General features: G+C 39.2%; 1 protein-coding gene across 2 annotated transcripts in view; it reads right to left on the bottom strand.

Moving 5' to 3' along the window:
- Positions 1-121: 121 nt before the first annotated feature.
- st14 (ST14 transmembrane serine protease matriptase) overlaps positions 122-24,425 on the bottom strand; it is a 28,149-nt gene continuing 3,845 nt past the window's right edge. Inside the window, exons 2-19 of one of the 2 annotated variants that reach the window (XM_015029854.1) lie at positions 17,028-17,196; positions 16,268-16,425; positions 14,541-14,611; positions 14,143-14,315; positions 13,389-13,421; positions 12,793-13,021; positions 10,520-10,659; positions 9,858-9,961; positions 9,303-9,412; positions 8,336-8,466; positions 7,789-7,893; positions 6,933-7,040; positions 5,463-5,576; positions 4,900-5,019; positions 4,283-4,466; positions 2,290-2,564; positions 1,677-1,816; positions 122-1,550 (exon numbers count right to left, since the gene is read on the bottom strand). In XM_015029854.1, coding sequence (XP_014885340.1) covers positions 1,389-1,550; positions 1,677-1,816; positions 2,290-2,564; positions 4,283-4,466; positions 4,900-5,019; positions 5,463-5,576; positions 6,933-7,040; positions 7,789-7,893; positions 8,336-8,466; positions 9,303-9,412; positions 9,858-9,961; positions 10,520-10,659; positions 12,793-13,021; positions 13,389-13,421; positions 14,143-14,315; positions 14,541-14,611; positions 16,268-16,425; positions 17,028-17,196 — 2,526 coding nt within the window. In that variant the 3' untranslated portion in view covers positions 122-1,388. The remainder of the gene's footprint in view (positions 1,551-1,676; positions 1,817-2,289; positions 2,565-4,282; positions 4,467-4,899; positions 5,020-5,462; positions 5,577-6,932; positions 7,041-7,788; positions 7,894-8,335; positions 8,467-9,302; positions 9,413-9,857; positions 9,962-10,519; positions 10,660-12,792; positions 13,022-13,388; positions 13,422-14,142; positions 14,316-14,540; positions 14,612-16,267; positions 16,426-17,027; positions 17,197-24,425) is intronic. The other variant, XM_015029855.1, reaches the window with a different exon arrangement.

A 24,425-nucleotide genomic window follows, 5' to 3' on the forward strand; every position in this document is an offset into this window, starting at 1 on the left:
GCCCCATCTATACGTTTTAAAATTAGGACCTTGCATCATTTTTGGTCTATAAACACATTGTCAAGCAGAATTAAAGTTGAAGCATCTTTTTGGTGAGGTTTAAAGGAAAAAAAAGTCAGACAAAGATAGGGATATTTGCTTTAATTTACAGCCAATGTGTCTTAAAGAGAGAATTACACACCAACCCATGCCTAGTCCTCCCCAATACTTTTTGCAAAGAATACACATTCACACCTTTGGTTTTGCTAGTTTATCCCAAAACAAGTCAGGCTTAAAATTGGTTATCCTGTCAAATTGGTTTTGAGTAGAAATACTCTTGGCTGTGGGTTAATCTCTTGGGCGTCTGTAACAAAAGACACCTGTCATCCTGAGCTTTAATCATAGACTTGGTCTGCTAAAACCAGCTGGATCCTCCACCCACCAATTTATATATAACATACTTTAAAATACTTATAAATTTAGACAAAAGCCAGTAACCATGGAGATATAAAAACAGGAAAATACTTATGGGGAAAAAAAACACACACACAGATTCCAGAACCATTATTCAAGAACCGCTGTGATATTTTTGCCTAGTTTGGCCCACCACTAACAAACCTGGCATACTTTAACCATTGGCCATTTTCCAAAGCAAATCACAGGCTTTTAGATTGATTAATGCAATTTCTGCCTTCCATTGCAGCCAGCTCCTGGTATTTATGCAATCTAAGCATAACATGAAAATGACTGTACATAAATGGTGTTGGTCCATTTTTCCTTATTGGATTTTTGAGGTTTACTTTGCCCCCCCCCCCCACCCCACTCCACCCATTCCCCCTCAAATGTGTGGTTTTGTTTATATTTTAAGTTAAATTCTAAAGCTATGAAAGAATGGTGGAACATTAACTGCATGTCAGGAAGTAAGATCAAATTAGTTTGGGTATAGGAAATGGAAAAATCTTACAAATAAAATTCACTAATGGCACTGTACACAAAGAAAATCTGTTTTTAAAAAGCCAAGTAAAACATTTAAAAAGTTAAACCAAACAACCAATGGGCGAAAAAGTATCCCCAAATCATACATATTTCATTTTTTGTACACACTGCGGCTTGTATCCATCAGTTAAGTATTGCTTCAATAGATGGCAGCATGACACACTGCTAAGAAACACCTTTAGAAAATGTACAAAACTTGAGTCTGTGGAGTTCCTGTGGGAGGTTGCCAACCACATAAAGTGCTTAAAGTCATTCATGTGAACAGCTGGGCCCATGCAACAGTATGCTCAGCCGGCTGCTAAGAATAGATAAAACTCAAAAAGACTTGGCCTGAACCATGCTAAAATGTTCTGTTTCCAGCATTTCTAGCACTGCAATCTTTCCTGCTGCTGCTGCTCCACACATCATGTTCATCAAATGTTTGTCTCCTTTTTGATCCATTCTCGGAACTTGGTGACGCGGGTGTAGACTCCGGGCTTGTTCCGACGGCCACAGCCCTCGCCCCAGCTCACAATGCCGGCCTGGAACCACTTCCCATTCTCCTCCTGGCACGACAAAGGGCCTCCGGAGTCTCCCTGGTGAGCGCCACAGGTGGGCAAGTAAAATCATCATGATTGTGTTAGGTTGTGATGGCACAGCAATTACAAAGGTGTGAAAATTTCTCGCTTTCCTTTCCAGAGGAAAATTTTGCACGGTCTCACCTGGCAAGCGTCGACTCCTCCTCTCAGGAATCCGCTGCAGAGCATCCTGGAGGTGACCTGTTGTTCAGTTATGACCTGGTTGCACACTGTGTCATTGATGATTTTCACTGTTGCTTCCTGCAGCATAGATGGCAGCGAAGCTGCAAAAATGATAAGAGAGAGGTCAGCGGCTCTGGCCATGTTAGCTTATTGTTCATGGCCAACATTAAAGGTGTCAATGGCCTGGATTAGAGGTTGCTAACAGAGGGTTATGAAACGTCCCTTCGGAGTGGGAGTTCATGTTGACTTATGGATACAGAGGATGTCTCTTAAGTGAATGGAGCAGATCAGAAAAAAAGGTAAGGCAAAAGGGAAGCGTGACAAAGCAGCAGTAAAGTGTGTCATGTTGGGAGACATGGGAAACAATACGAGCGACAGTATAGGGGAGGAAGGAATCATGATTAGGTGAGATGGAGATGAAGGAAAGTCAATGGCTTTAGGAAACACCACAAAGAAAAAATATGATGAAAGGCTAAATTAGCCATAACTGAGAGCCAAAAACATTATTCAAATTTGCAATAATAAAAAGTAAGGAAAAGAAGAATATGGCCATAATTCTACAGAGAATTCTTACCAGTAGCTCCTTCCCGGAGTGCGCCCCAGCCCGTGACAGAGCAGGACAATCCGGCAGGGAAGACATGGGAGGGAAAGGGAAGGCAGATCGGTTGGATGGTGTTGCTCCACGTCAGCACCTCTTCGAGCTCCAGTAGTGCAATGTCATAGTCATGTGTAATTTCATTGTAATCCGGGTGAGGAATGATCCTCTTCACCTTACGGCGCTCAGCGACCTCTGTCATATATTGGCTCTGCAAACCACTGTATGTAAGCCAGTTGTTGGGATCACTATGGCTGTAAAAGCATAAGAAACATGAAGTAAATCATTTTCTGTGCCTTGCAAAAGTATCCACATCCATTGTGTCACAGTTCCCAACCCTGGCCTCAAGTCTTTCCAGCATCAAGAAAGGTTTCTTCCAGGAATTCACTGCTTTAACTTCTTCTATCTTCCCATCAACTTTAAACAGTGGAACAGGTTACATTAATGTACAGAGTTACATTCACCGTCCAGCTCTGGGGCCACCCTTAGCTCACCTTATGGATGAAACCAAGTGAGGCGAATTTAGCTTTTTATTTGTTGCAATCTGTACCCTCCCTAAAGGGTAGTCTAATCAGTTTCAATCTGATACGTGTGACTGCTGGCAGTCACACGTAAACATGGCTATGTAAGCTACAGTATATGTGTGTAAGCAGTTAAAAGAGGCTAAAAGAGATGGAGGAAAAGATAGAACCTACAACAGAGTGTTAGAAAGATTAGGCCCAATTTCAAGGAGTCAAATTACGAAGTCAAATCTCTTATGTTGTGTGAAATGTATAGCATTTTTTTATCACTGAAGGTTAACGGTTACTTAATTGTGTTATAAAATGGCACTATGTGCCTAAAAACTCATTGCCCCTTGAAAGAAAAACATCCCCACGGCATACTGCTGCCACTCCCGAAAGGTATAGATTTTGTTCCACCCTGACCATAAAGGCTAAATTTGTGGAATGCATAACAAATGGATTTGCTGTGAACAGAATCTTCAACTTGAACTGTGAATCTCTGCTGTTTTTCTCTCACATGTATGCTCTGCTTGCACAGTTCAGGTAGATGGTGAGCTCTTGGTAGTTTTTCCATTTGTGTTAAGTTTCTGGGAACTTTCTGGGACCATCTGAAAAAACTAGTGCTTTGGGAGATGTTTATAGCTTACGTAGGATAAAGTTTTATAACCTTGCCCCTTAACTTCTTCACAATTTTTTTACTTGGTCTTCATAAAACTATCTGTTCATCAATGTTCTTAGTACACTTCTGAGGTCTTCATAAAAGTGTTGCATTAACGTGGGATCAAACTATGTGCATGTAGATTGTTTGCTAATTAGGAGACTTGACTGTTTGTTGCACTGGATTTAATTTAGGCTTACAGTAAAGCAGGCCTGAAAGCAAGGGGTCGATGTTTGCCTCCGATACATATTTTCAAAAATATATAGAAAGCCATGTATCATTTTTATGTTGTGATATGTTGACCTACAACATATCACAACAAAATGTTTTGAATGAGATTTTGATCATGTAAAAAGTTCAAGGGCATCGTTTTTATGCAAATAAATGTGTGCTGTATGCAATGCTTGCACTAAGGTCACTAAATGGATGTGAAACTGACTCAATGTCTCACAATATTAATATTCAACACCTTGCGATGGTTATGTCCTAATTAACTTAACCATTTCAGCATTGTACACAAGTCTGAAAAGAAAAAAATCAAGCTCCGCAGCCGTCATAAATGAATGTATTATGACCGTGTTCAAGCTGAACAGAATGGTTAGTGCACCACCAACAGGCTGCTGAGGTGAACACAGTAAGAAATGCTGATTTGTAAGGGAGAGATGCTGTATTTGTTGTAGACTGCTAGTATTTTTCTTTCCAGTTGAATCCACCTTGGAAAATGTTAAGGTATGATGTGAAGAGAAGATCTGAAAAGTTGCTTTGTTTTAGCTCTGTGCATTCCTGTAGGTGCAAGACATCTGTGACTCACTCTGGGGTCAAGTTGTTGACGAAACAGTGAGCGGCGGACAGGAGCCACCTCTCTGAAATGATTGAGGCGCCGCACTGATGGCTAAACTGCAGGAAGTGAAGGCTGACCTGCCAGGGCCACGCCCCAACATCAGCGTTCTGCCCTCCCACGATGCGGTTCATCTTGTAAGGCCTGGTGCCGCAGTCTGGAATGCAACAGAGAAAGGTTTCAGAGAAGAAATGAAAAATGCTATCTTCATCCATTCTATGGTGAGGGGGGGAAAAAAAGCAGAAAATTAAACTGTCTTTATTGAACACTGACACAATCCCAGTCATTGCTGTTGAGTTCTTAAATCCCAATGAGATAAGTCAGTAAAAATTTGTAAATAAAAATTAAAATAAAATGCAGATGTACACACATATACATATATATATATATATATATATATATATATATATATATATATGTGTGTGTGTGTGTGTGTATATAAACACACTTGGCCTGGGCTTCTTCTTCCTAACAAATAGCCCAATCTAGCAACTATAATCTTGTTTGAAATTGACGAGATTAAATCCAGCTTCAGCCATTTAAAAAAAAAAAAAACACTAAAGAGTCCAAGAAGGAGAAAGATTCCTCACCACATGACTGTTCATCTGAATTATCATAGCAGTCGTTGACAGCGTCACATTCGGCATTCACCTTGTTGACACATTCCCCGCTGGCGCACTGAAAGCTGTAGGCAGAGCACAAATCTGGGGCTGCGAAAGGGGGTGGAGACAGGACCCGAAGTGAAAACACACATTTAACCGGTGAAATACTACGCAATCAGTGAGGCTTCAGAGTGAGGCTCCAATGCACAATGTGCAGTGATTGAGCAGCAGATTGCATTGATTGGGCGTATTGATTGGGATTAAGGCCTAATATGCCTCCTTATTCACAGAAGTGAAAATCAAAAGGAAATGCAATCGTGCCCTCTGTGAACGTCTGTGACTGCACGAGGGGAATCAGAGAGAAATTGATGAAGACTGAAAAGGAGAGTAGCAGGAAATAAAACAAAGAGTAAAAACAACAGTGACAAGAGAAATAGTTTGAACTAAGACAAAGCCCTGAGTGAAACATCTTTGTTATACCCACAACCATGCTGAGGTGATGTTTTATTTAAGAAGCAAAAAAAAAAAAAAAAAAGTGGTCTTCTGCTTACAGTTTTCGCATGAGGCCTCATCACTTCCATCCTCACAGTCCTTCATTTTGTTGCATTTGACATCTTGAGGAAGACAAACTCCATTTCCACATCGCCACTCGTTTGGCTGACAACCTGGTGTCGACGAAACAAGTTTAGAAGGAAGACATTAGCAGCAAAAGAAAGGCATCAGTATCTGGCTTCATTTTTATTGCAAGTATTAGGATTTGAAGTGATGACACAGCCTGGGGTCAGTTACTGGTTTCAAGATTTACAAAGTTCCTAAAAAGTTTAGTTTCAAAACGGCTTATGATTTGATCAAATCATTTCTACACTAATGACCTGCCAGAAAAGGTCATTAAAGCCTATCTACCGATAAAAATATTCATTGGTAGACAGAGTGATGCTGCAGTGCCTGTTGCTGCACAACGTAGGTCAGCTGGCTGATAGAGGGTCTTTTAATGTTTTACTGAAGAACTTTAAAGAAGAACTTAACTAACTCAGCTTACAGTATTAGCAGTATTAGGAGCATACAAAAGATTAAAGACAGGATGTTTACCAAACTTATGCCATTATTTAAACCTGGGCCAATTTATCACAGATTGAGATCCAAAAAGCTACAAAATTAGAGCCCAAGCTTCAGAGCTTCTGACTGCAGAAGCTCTGAAGTTTAAAATGTTGTTTTTGTGTGTGTGTGTGTGTGTGTGTGAAGGATTTTTTTGTATATTTGCAATATAAATCCAAGAAGTGCCTGCTTTCTCTTATTCCTCCCCTGCTAATATCATGGCAAAGTTTTTCCTTGATAGCATGGCAAAAGCCGAATAACATATTTGCAACCTGTAAAAACATCTGCAATGAAGCAGGAGATGTGCAATTTAGAGTTGTGTGCGTGTGCATGTGTGCGTGTGTGTGTACTTCTACACAGAAAGGAGCCCAGTGCAAGGACCCTGATGATGACCTAATATACTGACATGCAGATAGTGAATCGTTAATTTCAGCTACTTGGTAACATCCTTATTGATGGAGCCAGCGCAGTAGCAAAGTCTATAGCAGCTGCACCACCAAGACCATGGTAATGAATTACTTGGTGTACTGCCAGCTTGGTGCTGGCATGGTTCGGTTTTTAACTCGGAATGAGGTCAGTGTAGCCAGAACTCCTGCAGGTTCTCTGATGAAGCCATATATGTACCTAATGGCTATGAATTACTAATAAACAGCAAGGTTACTCTAGCATGGACTTACAACTTAGACATACCATCAGCTTAATAATAAACCTCCACTAGGATCTCAGCATCAAGGTTTCATGCCATCTTAAAACAGTTGAGAGAGCGAGAGAGAGAGATGTGCCCCAGAAGAAATGCCACTTCTCTCTGGAGATGAACTATAGTGATCCTCCACATTGTGGTTGATTTTCAATGTCGTGTTTTGGTCTGCTTGGAAGTCCGGTGCTTTAAATAGCTCTGAATCGTGAATGGAGATATTCATACTTACTGCATAGTTTCTCGTCGCTCATATCTCCACAGTCGTTGGAATTATCGCATACGAAGAGTTTTGATTTGCACAAACCATTGGCGCAGGTGAACTGGTCGCTGTCACATTCTAAAACAAAGGAAATTTGCACATGTATGCATATAAATAACATGAACAAACGAATGAACTCGGAACAACAAAACATGTATTGGCTGCATCAGATAGTAATAACTGTACTGCAAAATAAAAGCTGAAGAGTTTTTGTAAAAATATCAAGATGCTTGAATTGAACATGAAGCAAAAACAAAAAACAAAAAAACAAAAAAAAAAACAGCAGTAAGAAGGAAAACTGCGGGTCTGGTCTGGCCCTTGCTTTAAGGTAGCAAAAATCCCATGGTAATCACTATGTAACATGTTCTGAGTGTTTAATTCAAAGTGTTCATTGTGGAAAAATAATTCAAATTATAACTTTTGGTAAGTTGTGCCTGATTTTCTGGCTATTAGCACTAAATGATTTCCTGGAGTCTAGAAGCGTGGCACTGAGGAGAAGATAAGATATGATCTGGCTCGTAAAAAACACAGCTTGTCATTTTTATGCTCCTCAGATTTCGTTATCTCAGGACAGATGCCGGCTAAGTGTTTCCCCCTGCTCCTGCTCGTTTTGCTGAGCTAAGCTAACTGGCTGCTGGCAACACTTACCAGGCAGAGATGAGAGTGGTATCCATCTTCACATCCGACTCTCAGCAAGAAGGCCATTATAAAGTATAGTTTTAAAATAAGCCATTTCTTTTTAAGAAATGAGAGGAGGACGTGGGGAGGGAGGGGGCGTGGAGACGAGTTTATTAAAGGAATAAAAAGTCTTGCCAGATCAACTTACTGCAATTCCTCTCGTCGCTCATGTCGCCGCAGTCGTTCCAGCCGTCACACATTCTCTTTTTGTCAATGCAAAAGCCATTGCTGCACGTCCACTGGCCAGGGCAAGCTACTCATGTAGACAGAAGAAAGGGACATAGGGAGGCAGCAATGACAAAGTCAGTTGAGAGGGGAGCGATAGCATGTTCACAGCAGGCATAAAAGAGCTGATCAGGGCAATTATAAATCAATTTTGATCAAACAGAGAGCCAACGTTGGAGCAGAAGGGACACTCCTGTCTGACAGCTACAAATAAAACAGACCCACTAAACAAGCTCTCTGCTAATTAGTCCACCTCTTACATTTCAGTCCTGCAATCTCCAAGTCTGCGTAAACTGCTTTCGCTTTATTGTCAATAAGCCTTAGTCTTTTTGTCTATCAAAGCACAAAATTACTACCTTTGTTGGCACTGTAATGGCAGGCTGAGAGTGTCACTGTCATGTTACAACACTTCACTCATCTCGCAAATAGTGGGTGTATATGTGGGTGAGGAAAAACAAGAATCAACTTACGGTCAGCCGGATTGATGATTTTGTACGTTGCATGGAAGCCCTTGTCGGTATAAGACTCATCGGAGTGGAAGATCACTTGTAGTTCATTAGACTCACTGGTCAGAACGAAAGGTGGCTTTTCTCCACAATATCTGAGACGCAGGACAAAATGGTTTGAAGATGCCGTTGTGTTGGATTGCACAAAAATGACAGAATTTGACTGTATATTGAAAGCACCGTGGACCTTTTAGGTTAAACCCCCTCTCCAGATGCATAAAATTAAATACACTTAAATTATTTTTTGCTTTGATTCAAAAAGCTGCATCAAAGAAAGCAAATACTTGTGTATTGCGATTTGTGAATCCTGCTCAGGGGGACCAACAAGATTTACTTACAAAATTTTAAGTCAGATAAAAATCGTATGCGGCACATTCGAGCCCAGCGGCGGTACTCGTAGTGATTCACATGTGTGGTATTGGTGATCAATAACTTAAAAACATAACTCAAAAGTCTATTTCTGTTCAATATTCTTCAAAATGGAAAAAATAAAATACAATAAAATGAAGGAACATGTCCTTCAGGTATTTATTTGTGCTCATAAGTCAGGAAAGTGTGACTCATTATCAGCTGCTCGCCCAAATCTACAGTCACAAAATAAAACTTTAAAACAAGTGGAAATCTGACAAAATAGGCCCAACAAGGACCAAAGTTTATCTTAGCCATTTACCAAATACCAGTGATATGCCTGAATGTAAAGAGAATTATAAAACAAATCCAAAACATCACAGAATGAGAAAAAAAAATGCTATGTGTATTTTAATACTGTATATGCAAGTATCTCGTTACAGCAAGCATATCGATGTGCTTCACATATATTGACATGTGAAGCATGACAGTGTGTCCCAGATCCTTGTTTTATGCTTTGAGCTGCGTCTCCAGTGCCACCTGACACTGACACATATTTACAGACCAGTAAATCAAGTCTTACTTTTTCCCCATGATTTCCACATAGTCTTTGTGACACCTTTGAACATCTACGCCCGGCTCTTTCATGCGGAACATGTTGAATGTCACACGTATCTTGTTCCCTGCAGACACCTGCAGCAGAAAATTTCAAGTGACTGATTTGTTGCAACATTACTGACCAATGTGTCACCTACACGCACAGAGAGAGACACGCCTCTACAGTTAAGTGCGAACACAAAGGCAGTGACACATCAAAAGTGGTTTGTGGGTGTACAAACATAGTCATATCCACTTGCATGCATGTCCCCACCCCCCGCCAAACACACGCACACATACAAACAAGCCACACACTCTAAACCCTGCAGCTCAGCTCAAGCTGCAGCAGCAACAGCAGCCTGACAGATGAAGATAGAAGAGGTACTGAACAGCTTGGCTTCGACAGTGCTGGCTCAGCAGTACTCTCATAGCAGGCTAAGGATGGAGGAGAGGAGAGAGGTGTGGTGCAAGGAAGGAGGGGGCAGAAGCGGAGGAAACGTGAGGTGTGGGGTTGGAGAACGAGATTGTAAGTCTTACAAACCTTGATGGTCCACGTGCAGTTCCTGGCGGGAGGATAGAAGCTGGGGTAAAGCGGAGATGTGAAATTGTCTTCATCATTAGTGAGGACAGCGTCACATTGGGAAACTAAAATGCATTGTTATTATTATTGTTAGTTGTCATTTCTTTACACATTCAAAACATATAGAAATATAAGGCACCAGTTCAATCATTTTGAAGCACTTGAGAAATATGGAGTTTCCGGTCTTTTTTTTTTTTTTTTGATATCCAAGTCTAACTCGGTAAAAAGAATTTGATTTTAAAGCTGATTTCCAGTTTTAAAACTGAGAAGAATTTTAGCCACCAGTGATTTAGTCTTTGGGCTGGAGACACAGAAATGGGAAATTACATCACTTATATTTATTGTGAGAAATATGGTGAGAAAACAAAAAAAATAAAAAAAGTTATTTATTGTGATCGTTAAAAATATCTAGAAAGCCCAGCCAGTTACATTTGAGTTAAATTCTTTCAATTCAAATGTCAGAATGATAAAGATAATGTTTGGAAACGTATTAAATGTAAAATGTGTGGGAATCCTGATTTCAACAACTGCACAAAATACTAATGATCAAAAGAAATGTATGACATCCTAAAGATTTTACCTATAAAATCATGTTAGGTACTATGAACGCGAGGAAAATTTACCTTCAGTTTTGGGTATGATTTTGTACTGCGCCTCAAAGCCTGGCCTCTGGACAGAGGTGTCAGCAATGAAGTTAATCAGCATGATGTTACCGGATGACACAATGCTCAAGGAGTTGGTGGGAGGCCTTTGGCCACATTGTCTGTGGATAAACAAGGGAAACAGACCAGTAAAGACACATTCTAACCGAGTTCCAACAACCAAGCATATATAATTTTCTCCATGCTCAGAGCATTTACTGCAGAAAGTGGATCTGTAACACACAAGTGTAATTCGTTTTATTCAACAAGATTAAAACATCAGCGCATTGCTACAAACATAAAAAAATAAATAAATAATTTGAGAGGAAATCAATAAAAGAGCTGTCAGTGGGAAAAAATAAATAAGAAGAGTAGTATCAGCACTAATAAGAAATTGCTTAGGTGGAGTTTCTAAGTCAAACATTTGTTAGATTAACAAAAAATAAATAAATAAAAAGTTTGAGCAGGGCTATAGAGGAAAAGCCATGAAGGTGTAAATGACGTTGCAGGAGCAGCAATACATTCACCTCCTGTAGAATAATGTCATTATAGAGTATTATATTATGGCTCTCATAAACCCCATGTCACCTTGAATAAAGCCCATCGCTCAATACCATTATAGAAAAAAAAATGTTATGCATCACTCGGTACGGCCGTATTTGTTTGGCATTGGTTTCTGAGTTTAAAATTGCCTGCAGCTACAACTGATGTTGCATTCAGTATCTGATAGATTCATAAAAAAGCGACCTCCCCCACAGACAAAATGCAATTACACACAGTGGTGTAGTCAGATTCAAGTTGGCATCTTTCACAGATCTGAAAGGAGAGGTCTGTCTGAGTCAACTTAATCTCACTCAGGGCTCGAAAGCTGACAATAAAAAAGGAACGTATATCGCAGAAGGCTTCAGAAGCAAATAAAAAAATAAACGTAATCACAAAACCAGGAGAAAAAAAAGGAACGAAGTGGAACATGTTCCACCCACATGAAAACAACTTTTATTCTAAAATCCCTGTGCAACATTTCAGTCAAATACAAAGTGATTCATGGAGGGTTGTCTTTTGGGAATCACTACTCTTTCAGGCAAAATAAACTAGACAAATTCTGGTTGAAGCCCATGAAACAAAAGCTGCTACGCATGGTTAACACAAAAAAATAAGAAAAGAAAATCCCTGCCATATCTAGATGTATAAAAGCAGAATTAGCAAATGTAACTATAATTAGATTCTTGTTGTTTGCATAAGTGTAAAAAATGAAGTAAAACGCAGTCTTCTAAAAGTATTCATTATGCCCTCCAATAAAAAATTGAGAAGCGTAGCATGGACACAAACACCACAAACTCCCATGACTCCTTGAGCATTTTGGTGAAGGTAAAGATCTGTTCCTGTTCAATGGCCTGAATAAAAGCTATACTGCTCCTCCTAATTCTGAGGTTGACGAATTTGTCAGAGTTTTCTTTCCCATGTCCTAAAGTTTAGGACATGGTGTTGGTGGCTCAATGGTTGGAACACGTTCTCTGGTTCGCTCTCTTAAAATCTGGTGCATCCACCTCAGTCTGCCACCGTGTGTGGGATGTACCAGGCCTCAAAGCAATACTGAAGAGATTTGTGAGCTACAAAAGCCCTGCAAATATCATCTACCATTGTGCCCAATCACTAGAAAGCTGTCAACAGTTCCCTTATTTCTGCCATGGAGATGCTTCCCTGTGAATCCTCAGATTAAGTGCCCTTCTCCATGGTGAGTAGACTGAGAAGATCCTGCCACTGTTCCCTCCCACACATAAGAGTAATTTCAGTTCAGCCTTCAAGTTCCCTTCCCGACCATACACACCTCTTGTCAATCTCTTTGTTTCCACTCCTGAGTTGTGTGCATTTGTTGCAGAACTTTCTTAAAACAAACCAAAACTATTTCTTCGTAGCCTCTCTAAATTCCTCCCACATCAGAGTTTTTTGCTTATGCAACTATAAAAGCTGTTAGCCTTCTGCCCCCTGGTACATGCAACCTCCAGAGACAAGAAAACCCTAAAGAGATTTGTAGATAATGGCTTTCATCTTTCACCAACTGGTAACCAAATGGATGGGCACCAGTGACAAGTGTTAACGATCCTGAATATGGCCTATAAATTTGCAAAACTATATATATATATATATATATATATATACACACATATATATACTTATCCAGAGAATCATTTCTGTTACATTTTGTATAGCCCTCACATCTCCCAAACTCTCCAAGCACTTCCACCTCTACTTACACTGTGATGGCCTGAGAATAATCAGGGCTCAGAGAGTCAAAGATTGAGACAAAGTCATCGCTGCAGTCGTCTTCAATGTGGAAAATTGGAAAACTGACTGATATGGCGTTCTCCTCTGCTGCTCGGATTTGCCACTGACAATAAGAATGTGGCTTGTAGCCTTTGGGGAACCCGGGGGATGTAAATCTTTGCTCAGCCGCAACTGCTTCCAGGCGAAAGAAGCAGTCCTCTGAGAACAAGAAGAATATTGCTCAAATCAAACAGGTTAAAAGGTAACGTGTACCTGGAAAACATAGTTTGATGAATACTTTTATAACTAATAATGCAAATAATGTTTTCAGTTAAATCAGGCAAATGGTCTGCTGTTTTATGTAATTATAAGACAAAACATTGGGATAACTTTACACTTAGCCTCTCAGCTATTATAATAAAGCAACCTAAACTAACTGCTACAAGGACAGCAATCTTAGATGAAAACGACGCCTTTGCAGTACAGCACCGGGCCATCATTTGTTAAAGACTGGCAGGAGGGCGAGCATCTAGCCAGCTGGAAAATTACAGCAGCAGGTGATTGAAACAGGACATACTGTACTCACCCGTGGGTTTCCTGGCCATGCGAGCATCTGTGACTGGAGACAAAGACATTGGGGTGGGGTGACAGGAAAACATGGGGAAAAGAGGTAAGAACGGGTCACCAAAGTTGTGAGGCTGATAGAATTTGATGTATGAGCCTAAAATATTTGGGTTGCACATTTTCTGTTCCATTTCCCTGCGGTTAAGGGAACTGGTGATGGTGCGTACCTCTTTCTGCTCCATCTCACCTTGCCCTACAGCAGCAAGTCATACATCTCTGTCTAACTATCTGGGACAGCAACATCAAAATTGTACCAACAGAAATCATTTTTAAAGAGGACCAAAAACCACAGAGTCACAAGGGCCAGCACTCGGCTGACGGCCAGGATGTCGACAAATGCAAGGCGAGTGCTGAGGAGACAGAAGGAAGAAAAATGGCTCTCTCGAAGCAGGCCAGGGGCCTGGCTAATATCATTAGAGGATCCAAACAGCATAAAATGTGCAATCTCAGATGCAGCACAAGCTGAGAGTGGTCTGCCTTATCTGTTATTATCTTATCAGCACAACTCGGAGCAACCCACTGTGATACGGATGCAAAGCGAAAAGAAAAGAAACGATGACGAGACATGACAAAGACCTTGTTCAGATCTTTGTTCGCAGCATGTTGTCTTTTTTGATTGCTCAATGTAATTATCGAAAGCCAATTAAAGCTTACATTTAAGGGCCTTCTTACATTTAAAAAGCTTTCCCCATACACCTGGTTCTGAAGGTACTTACGTGAAGCGGTAATTTCAAGAACCTTGAGATGATCAAGGTTGGACCTAGTACTTTGTGACGCAATGCTGTGCTCCAGCGCATCCAAAACCCGCTCCTCTGAGAACTCTGGCACAATCTCCAGGTCGTCGACTGGGATCTCAAACCGAGACCAGTAATAGGCTGCAACTCCTTCACTGGTGTTTAGAGGTACGGAAAGAAAAAAGTTGAAAAATGTATATAAAAAAAAAAAAAAAAAAAAATAGACCAGCTTAAAGCAACTTCAAAAAGAAAGTTGTGAAAAGATGTTTTAACTGTCATAGTAAATAACTCTAATTTAAGAGAAACTGCAATCTGGATGTGAGACGGTGAAAAATGCACTGCGTCTAATCCTTAGGCATATGAAGAAGTGAATGTCTTACCTAAAGGCCGTAACTGCAGATCCTGTGTAATACTTGGCGAGGAGTGGATCATTCTGGTAGCATTTAACCAGCTGTGTAAAAAAAAAAAAAAAAAAAATGGTTGAAGCATATTTTAAACTTTCAAGTATAGCATACCATTAAGAATGGGCCATTTTCTAAAGTCAAAGTATACAATGATTTTCAAATAGAGATACGGCTCCGAAACTGTTGCAATTTTACATCGTCCTGCTGCTGGGAGTCTTGGTAGTGTTCTTTTCTGGATTGATTCTAGTCTCTTCCGTCTCCAAGAAGACTAGAAAGAAGTACATTTTTGTTCGTCACTTATAAGGAAATATAATTTTATTTCTAGTCATAAAAAAAACAGCCATTACAAGAGTCGTGTTGTGTGAACTAAAGAAGCAACAGACTATCCCTTATGATGAGGTACTGATCTTAAATCACATTGACTACATAGTAGTCAATGCGATGGATTGGTGGCCTGTCCAGGGTGAACCTCGCCTCTCACCCGTTGACTGCTTGAGATAGTCACCAGTCCCAGTCGCAACCCCGCAAGGATAAGCACAGTAGAGAGTGAATGAATGAATAGATAGATGGATGGATGGACATACAGACGGACAACTACCAAGTGTGTTAGGCAGCTGACGGCTATGATTTTCAAACTTGGAACTGGAACATCATCGAGCTCGAGGCCCATGTTCTAAATCAGGCATGAATAAAACACAAAAATGGCCACCGGTGCTTGAGTTTAGTTCATCTTTTTTAGATCACGCAAGATGTCTTTGAGGTTTTTAGTGCAGAATGTAATATTTCAGAGTTATATTTATAAAGAAAATATTAATTAAGAACTTTCTGCTATTCTGATTACATAAGTAACATGCCTGCATTAGTTCGAGTGACTAAAAATATGTTAATCATTAGAAAGAATTATAAGAAACCGTGTTCTTCACACAATGAATGCTGGAGACAGGCACCAGCCCCGTAAGGAGGCCAGGAGGAGGAGGGTGGGTGGGGGATAAGATGCATGAATGGATGTTTAATCAATTTATAAAAAATGAGTTAAAAAAATTCCTTAAAATAATTTTTGTTTTACACTCTCTGCAAACTTTATATATTAAAAAGCTTTCTAACAATTATCTAGTCAAATTCTCACAACTTCCTCCTCATGTCTGCATGACATTCTTATCTGTAATATTTTTTCACTGAAGAATATGTGCTCAAAGAGCAGGAGCCTTTTGTTATCAACAAGCCCCTGAGTGGTAATACAACATCCCTTCCAATGTTCAGGAAAATCACTCAAGGAATTTACTGTTATTTTTATTTCTTCACCCACTCAGAGGTACCTTAAATCTCTTCTGCAGTCTTAAGAGATGGGGTCATTTAGACCCGGCAAGCCTTTTACTCTGTGTGCAGTCCGATGGAGTCGAGCTGACCCCACGTGTGCTTTCACAAGATTATTTTTTTGTGTGGTTTCGGGAATCGAGGGTCTGACTGGACAGCCCTCCTGCTCCCCTGCTGTCCGACCGTGACATTTGCCACGCTCCTCCTGAGCGACCACGGGACCCTTAAAGCAGTCATTTTGCACTGGGAGGGACATTTTAGAAAGCAGTCGCTAACGGCATTCAAAGTTAATGTTTTCTGAGCGAGGACAACTAAGCGTAAGGCATTAAAAGCAGCAGAAATGTGTACAGCAGGAGAAATACATGAGACAATCTGGATGCCATACTCACAAGGTCTTCCAGTGTTGAAGCTAAAGTGTTGAAGTCTTGACTACTTGTATTCTCAAGCTCTTGGTCATAACTCACACCCGCCAGCTTCATATGACCACTGAAAAGTTGCACTGATGGTTTTCGTTGCATACTTAGTTTGCCCCTGTTGTCATCATTAACTGAGAGAAGAAACACAGATGAGAGTCAATTGTTTGATCAACAAAATGCTTTAAGATGGCTGCTACAGATGAAAGACAAAACGGGGGGCCTTGAAGCGCAGTCCTCAAGCTTTGCAGCACGACCTCATGCTGTGGAGATGGTTTGGCTCTCGTGGCAATTAAAAACAGCCACTTGAATCAAGATGGTGTTTATGGAGACTTCACAGGCCTTTTTATCAGTCTCTGTCTGTGTAAATGACAAGAAAACTGTGCCATGGCTCATGACATTTTTCTCCTCTGCATTATTAAAAGGAGAACGTCAGAGCTGTCAAATCGACTAACACTAATGGGAAATTAAAGTCCAAACATGCCACTCTTACACTCTCGTATCAAAGAGCTCTGCCTTCACAGCAAGTGTAAATGATCCACTTTGCGCTTTGTGATGTGCCTGTTTTGGCAGAAGGGAATGCATGCAATGTAAATACACGCATCTCTTATTTCTATTAAGCAAATCTATGCTGAAAGTTTAGGGTCTTCCGCAGAGTGTCCAAACATCGAAATATTTGCGGTCCCTGAATATCTGCTCCATTAAATAAACTAGGAAATAAGTTATCACTACTTACAGATGAAGAACCAAATGAGGAATGCCGCGACAGCCAAGACGGCAAGAAGCGCCAGAAGAACAGCAATCAGGACGCCGAACTTCTTCGTCGAGGACGTCGTCGAGGACGTCGTCGAGGACTTCGGTTCATTGGTTAGGAACATCCTATTCTCTTGGTTGCCATTCTGGGGCTGATGAAAGGAAAAGGTGGGAAAAAAATTATCTTAGCAACAATATAGAGCTATGAAAATGTATTAGTTCCGTTACAGATTTCTTCTGTTTTTACTTTTTTGGTCATACTGAACTGCCCCATCCAAAAGCACAATTTTGCCTGGCTTCTTTTTTTTTTTTTTTTTTTTTTAGAAATCATTCAAGGTTGGAATTGCTGGTGTGTTTGAACCACTGTCCTGCTGTATAACCCACATGACCCCAAGTTTAACATATGAACTAATAGATGAACTTTCTCCTTTATTATTTATTGCCTGAAAGCATCATTCATAACTATCAGTTACAGCAAGTTGCTAAGCTTTTGGAGGAGCAAAGCAGCCCCAGACAATTATGAAGGTCATACAGACCTTCATAATGTCTGTATGAAGGTTGAAAATCTTAAAAATAACCATATATTATTTACAAGGGTTATCTTTTTCTGGTATTTTTTATGATAAGAAAATTTTAAGGAAGAGAATACATATTACCTGAAGTGTGAATATGCATAATAGTGATATGAGAATTATAAAAAGAAAACATTACTAATTTATCTAAACGTTAGCTCGGAGAAAGTCAATCTATAACCAGCAAGTTTCCCAACTTAGCAAAGTGGGACACTATGCTGAGTTGAAAAAAAAAAAAAGAAGAAAGGGATTTTCTCATTAAGATATTAGAGAGTTAGTTCGAAACTGGTTAAACTTCTGCATGCAAACGTATTGCAATGGAAAGTCTAACACAAGAACAGTCACAGTGTCATCGAGGAAAAGAGAGTTTTACAGTGAGACCCAGCTGTTGTGATGCGACACACCTTGTTCTACTTTCTAGGACAAACAAGCTCTGACAGGTTGCTTGGTTTGCTTTTTCTCCAAAAACCTGTTCTGCAATACTGACAAGTCTACTACCACCCTCAGAACTCCATGGCAACGTGCTTTACATACATTCAAAGACTGGATGATAACTAAGTGATAAGCTTGGGGAAAATACAGGCATGCTGCTTTAAGAAGCACTTGAAGGTAGTTTGCGTGTGTTGTTGAGCTCTCTCGAGTGGGTGGATGTAAAGAGAGAGGGAAAAAAAAAAAAAGGTTTTGGCTGCTCAGTAATCAACACACAATGAATTCAGTGCCTGCAGCCCATGAGCTAGAGTGCCATTAGGGATGGAGAATCACTTTGGTATTAAATCAATTTGTCAGATGTGCTGCTCCTTAAGATGGGGGCTCAATTACTTGAGCCTAGATGATAACTCATGGCAATTAAGGTCCATTCCTGCCCAGTTCAGGCTTCTACACATGCTCTCTAATTGGAATCTGTAACAGCAATCATGGGCCAGAATGAGGAGAATCATTAGATAGAGGGTCAGCAAGTGCCCCAAGGTTCTTCTACATCAATCACCCTGATCACGGCCTAATTATACCATTACATATGCTTCATCATATCCTGTTCTTCACGACTCCAAAGACATACCATCCCGCATGAGCATTATGAGAAGTCTCTCCCTCGCCCAAAAGTGTTAGTTAATTTCAAAGAGGCGACAACAGCCCATCCTATGAAAGTGTTTGACAGGAAATCAACTTGAGCCACAGAGTTGCAGTTGGTGCTATGCGAGTATTGCTGTTTGGTCGAACTGGTTTGACAAGACAAGCTGCAGTGAGGTGTGGTTAAAATGAAGCTGTTCTGGCTTGTTGTGAGTTTCTGCAAGATTTCAACATATTTTATTCGCATGCAGTGACATTCATTAAAATGTGTTTCTCTCTAAACTGTAAAACCTTTTCTGCTATTACCTCACGACTTAGCCATATTATTAATGCATACTTTTTGTACCAGTTTTCTTTCTATTTTTCTGGTATTTTATGAATTTAAAGAATTTTTTTTTTTTGCATTTTTACTGATCTCACATTACGTTTATTGTTCTGACTTTGCAGCACTTTGGTGGAACATATTTGTTCCAAAGTGCTTTCTAAATTAATTTTACACCGACATAACATGAAAAACAAACCCCTGACATCATTCAGATGCTATGTGGTCTATACCATCTGAGCCATGTAAAACACTTTATCAGGCCTTGTTAAAACTGGCTTGCTTTTAAAACTTCATTCTCTAACGCCAGGAACAAAAAACTATTCCTGCAAATGACAATTCCTGATCATAACAAAAACATGTTAGTTTCACAGACTTCATCCTACCCACCACACGGGTTGTTTATCTGGCATATCAGCTCAAAATTTTCACATACAATGCTTTGCTAAAATATTTAAAAGGTGGAAGAAAAAGAGTATATCATTTAATTTTTTTTTTTTTGCTAAACTTAAAACCTTGACACCCATATGTATTCTGCCGATTTTACACACAACAGCTTTTGACAAAATCTGCCTTAAGAAGTAATCTAGGTATTATAATCCATCTGTGTATAATTCCATCACAGTACTAATGCAACTGCTCTGTGAAGGCCTCAGAGCTTTGCTATAGAATTTTAGTAAATCATGCAGACCAAGGGTGCCCAAGTATAGTCCTCCCTCCAGAGCTACCATCCTGCAAATTTTAAATGCATCCTTGTTCCAACACACCTGAATCAAATGAATCAGTCATTATCAGGCCTCTGCAGAAATGAAAGACTGCTGATGAGGGCATTCAGTAATTTGATTCAGGTATATTGGAGCAGGGATGCATCTAAAAGGTTGCAGGATGGGAGCTCTCAGGGACTAAACTTCAGCACAAATGATGTAGATCAAGCAACCTATCTGACTGGTCATTCATGAAGATCCACAAGTGAGGACATCTGCTGAAAATACTACTTCTATGCACAAAGCAAATGGACTGAGGAAAGGACTCTGACCAGATGTGACCATAATGTATAGGAAAAGCCTATAAACTTTGGCTCAAAACTTAATTTCAACCTGTTTTCCAGTATTTGCTCGATAGTCGTTACGTGACCTCAACATTCCCATGAGCGTGTTGCAGGATTGGGCAATATATATTGAGACTATGCCGTTATTGCAATATTACTGTGCACAGTTTGAAGTGCAACAACAGTTGTCATAACACTGTGCAACTTGTTGTGAGGTTTCTCAATGTTAAAGACTTGGGCACAGTTAGAAGTGTCCGAGATGCTAAAGGTTACAGAGAGTGTTGGAAGCCTCATAATAATACATGCAAAAAATAAAAGTAGAGTGAAGACGATGTAAATTGCATAGTTGGTGCAACCAAAACTGCCTTTGCAATATTCTACGATACCAAATTACCAGGACTTCTTACCGTAATATTATGAGTCAGAGGGTCTCAGGACTGATTGGTCTCAAAGTCCCTACAGCATCTATTTTATCCTTCAGTTGGGGCTGCAGCACTTAACAGTTCATCCAAAGTTATTTTTTAACGAAACCTTTTAGGTATCCAAGTTGTTCTGATCTCCAAATCCCAATAACTTAAGGTTCAGGTTCGTAGTATTATACATGCTGACTCATTTTTATTTCTCACCCATGCAAGCTAAAAAAAAAAAAAAAGAAAGAAAGAAAGAGCCCAGGAATCATATTATGCTGGTGAGTATGTCTCACATGTAATTTCTGAGTATTTCTGTCAGGCAGGTTTTGCCCTGTTTCAGAGCAGCAGTACGTCTGCCACCAATCTTTTTTCATTTCCAGCTTTGTTTGGGTGTGAACAGCACACCATCAAAAAGGAATCAAAAATGCTACACCTCCATTGTTCAGGGCTAAGGTCAGTGCTTTGTAAAGCTGCGAGACGCATGAAAGCAAAACCCTCGGCAGCAGCTGTTAACATAGCAACAAACCAAACTGCTACAACGTGGCCAGGCTGTTTTCTTAATAATTATGTTTCTCACAATCAAGTCTTTCTTCACAGCTCATGAGTTTTTTTTATATTACTGATTTTATGTTACTAAATCCATATGAGGACTTACAAATAATTTGGAGGTGTCACAATTAAATATTATCTTCTCGATACATGAAAACTAAGGGATTCTTCTCGCATACAAAAAAACAGTCCTAGATAATTATTTACCAACTGTCCCACTGTGTCACCACATTAATCACAGCATTCCCATTCTCTGTGTTGAAAACTCGCCTTATTGTATGTGGCAAATCAAATATTAACAAAAGAAAAAGGAAATAGCCCTTTGGCAATAGTTTGATGTAAGCCACTTTATGGAAAAAAAAAAACTATTTTAGATTAAAAATTAGACATGAAAAAACACAGAGTGACAGAGAGGCTGAATGAGATCATCATAGAATGATAACATTGAGTAAAAAAACCCCAATGCTACTTGATATTTGCCCAAAAATTAAAGCAAAGAATAAACAATGTGTTTATTTTACCTAAAAAAAAAAAATAGAAAAGCAAATCTATTTCCGCTGCTGCTAAACTTTTGATAAAAAGTCTCATTATTAATCTAAATGCTGTTAGATGAATAATGAGACTAAAACAAACTCATAATTGTTGGTGAATTAGTCAGGGCAGCTGCTCAAGTTGAGCCTACACACGGTTGCATAACAAATTTCTAACTTTAGATCTAAAAACAGCATTATCTTAATGAGAGTGACGGGTGGATGTTTTTAGATTCAAAATCATAATTGTTTTTGCTATGCAAATCTACCCTAAAAGCCAAACCGGTCTTTCATTTAAGCGGAACAATTTGTACGAGCCTTATTTTATTTCAGATGCTGACATCAACACGTTGTGACAAGTGGCATAGTGACACATAAGTCAGTATTAACTAGAAAACTCTCTCGTCACTCTCACACTTTTTTCTGGCACTTTCGAAAAAGAGCTGTAAACTATGAATAGAATCTGATGGTAAATTTTCAAATTTTTCAAACTATGTTTTTAAACTTCTGCACGCCTAGATTCACGCCTGGCATCAATCTTTTGATGCACGTCACTTTTGTTTTGTCTTTCTTGAGATTTAGAAAACATCACAGGTTTTTTTCCAACTTCATACAGAAACAGAGCACACTCTCTCTTCCCCACTAGTTGCCATTTCTTAGTCAATATGCACTCCTATATTTCTGATAAACTGCAAAACAGCAAATAACAAAATTCTATGCATTAAGGATTTGCACAAAAAAAACTTCCCAAATTAAGCAGATGTTTAGTCCATATTTTTGTTTTATATCAGAATGATCACTGCGGCTAAGTCACTCAGAAATCGAGTCACTTCAACAAAATCTGAAAATGTTCATTCTCAACCAGATGACTGTGATCAAAAGTCTCCAAACAAGGATCATCAGTTTTGCAATATTTCAGTCTTTTTCATAAACGATCCTGCATTCCTTAGGTTATGATGCATATTTATTTATTATCTGGCATTTGTTGGATTACAACTAACATTAATTATTATGACATAATACAGCTAAAGTGTATAATAACCCAAATATTTTTTTTTCCCTGTAAGGAAAACAGTTGCTCTTGCTTTGAGCCTGTTATTGTGTAATTCCCCCAGCTACATATGTAATAGCTGAATCTGTTTGCATGGAGCAGCCGGCTTATGTTGCACCACCCTGAAACTTCAAATCTGAAACTTTGCATAGGTACCTCTCTATCCACCATTACTGACACTCTGTGATATTATTCAACAGTTTCTAACAAGACTGAAGCACAAGGACAGATCTATGCTCCTGAACTCCTTGACCTGTAGGTGTTTTTGACACAATTCAGAAGTTGCTGCACGGCTTAATTTCTGAACTATCGAAAGCCTTTTTCACAAAAGACCTCAATATACCATTGTAACACCTGACTCCCCTCCAGCTGTGCTGCTGATACCTCACAATTATCAGTTGTGGAAGAACAATAAAAACAAGACGGCTTGAACAGTACTCACAGTTTCTTGGAAGCACATTACGGCTTCCAGGCAAGAGTTTGACTTTAACTCAGCTTGTACATGCTCCACAGAGTTTCAGGAAGCTTTACTGTGTATATTTTAGTTCAAAGGAAATATTAGCATCCACGTTTTTCTTTAACGAAGCTGTCTTTACTCTGTGATCGGAAAATCAGTGTAGGTATTTATTTATTTTTTAACAAAATCACTAATGGAGCAATGGAAAATATGTATATATTTTTTCATTTATGCTCTACTTCAAGAACTTGATCAGAGTTTCCAGAAGATTTCTAATTATTCATATTTACTCTCCATTTGCGAAGCTTATAAACATGACATCAGACAAAGATTTAATGTTTTTTTTTAGCCACTGGTTGCCAGATTAGATAAGGACCGATATTTATCTCGCAAGAAGATGCCGCGAACAGCCTGATAAGACGGATAACAGATCTACAAAGGCCAAGATTTCCATACATACAAACATTAGGATTTGTACTGCTTTATATTAATGTATAAATATCCTCGGAAGGATGTCAGGAAAAATTATTTTATGTCCTAAAATTTCAAATGTAAGTCAACTAAAATGTGCTAGACTCCAACTGTAATCTAAAACTGAGTCATCCGTGCCTTTCAGTTAGATAAAGAAAAATACACACTGAATTGTTTTGCCAGACACATTTTTTATTGTATTTATTCATTTTCTACTGGCAACCTTCAACCCAGACCTAAATCCTCCAGGCAAGCTGTGACGTGAGCAGAAGAGAAGATGTCTGCAGGTATGAGAAGCAGGGATGCCAATAAATATATCACTGGTGATTTTGGTCAAATAAATACTGTTTCTTAAGGTGTGAATTCTTCCCTACTAAAATTAATGTGCTCACATTGGATTCATCATAAATTTTCAGTGAAAGATGGTCCAAGTGAAATAAAAGATAATTCTAAAGGCATTTTAGTTTAGCAGTCAGTCCTTTAGTTTCCCTATAAGATAAGCAGCACCGTCTCCCTATGTGATGAATTACTGCAATTACACCAAACGGAGAGATTCAGAGCTAAAAGAAAAGCATAAATCAAAAGGTTTTCCACATATCTACACAATGAGAAAGCTGAAGCGATCGCAGCTCAACCAAGCCAGCTGCTCTAATCTATTCTGACATAAGAAACAGCCAAATGGGTGTCACAAAAACACATTGACAGCAACAGAAATCAACCTACAAACATATGTCCACGCCTTTCAGAATAAACAAAAAACTTTTCTTGTAAAAATGCAGCATGTCAGAATGAACACACTGGAAATGGGATATATATATATATATATATATATATATATATATATATATATATATATATATATATATATATATATGTATAATAAAATAACAATAAACAAAAATA

Source organism: Poecilia latipinna, unplaced genomic scaffold (genome assembly GCF_001443285.1).
Source record: "Poecilia latipinna isolate Pla-1442-1.1 unplaced genomic scaffold, P_latipinna-1.0 Scaffold165, whole genome shotgun sequence".
Classification (NCBI taxonomy): Eukaryota; Metazoa; Chordata; class Actinopteri; order Cyprinodontiformes; family Poeciliidae; genus Poecilia; species Poecilia latipinna.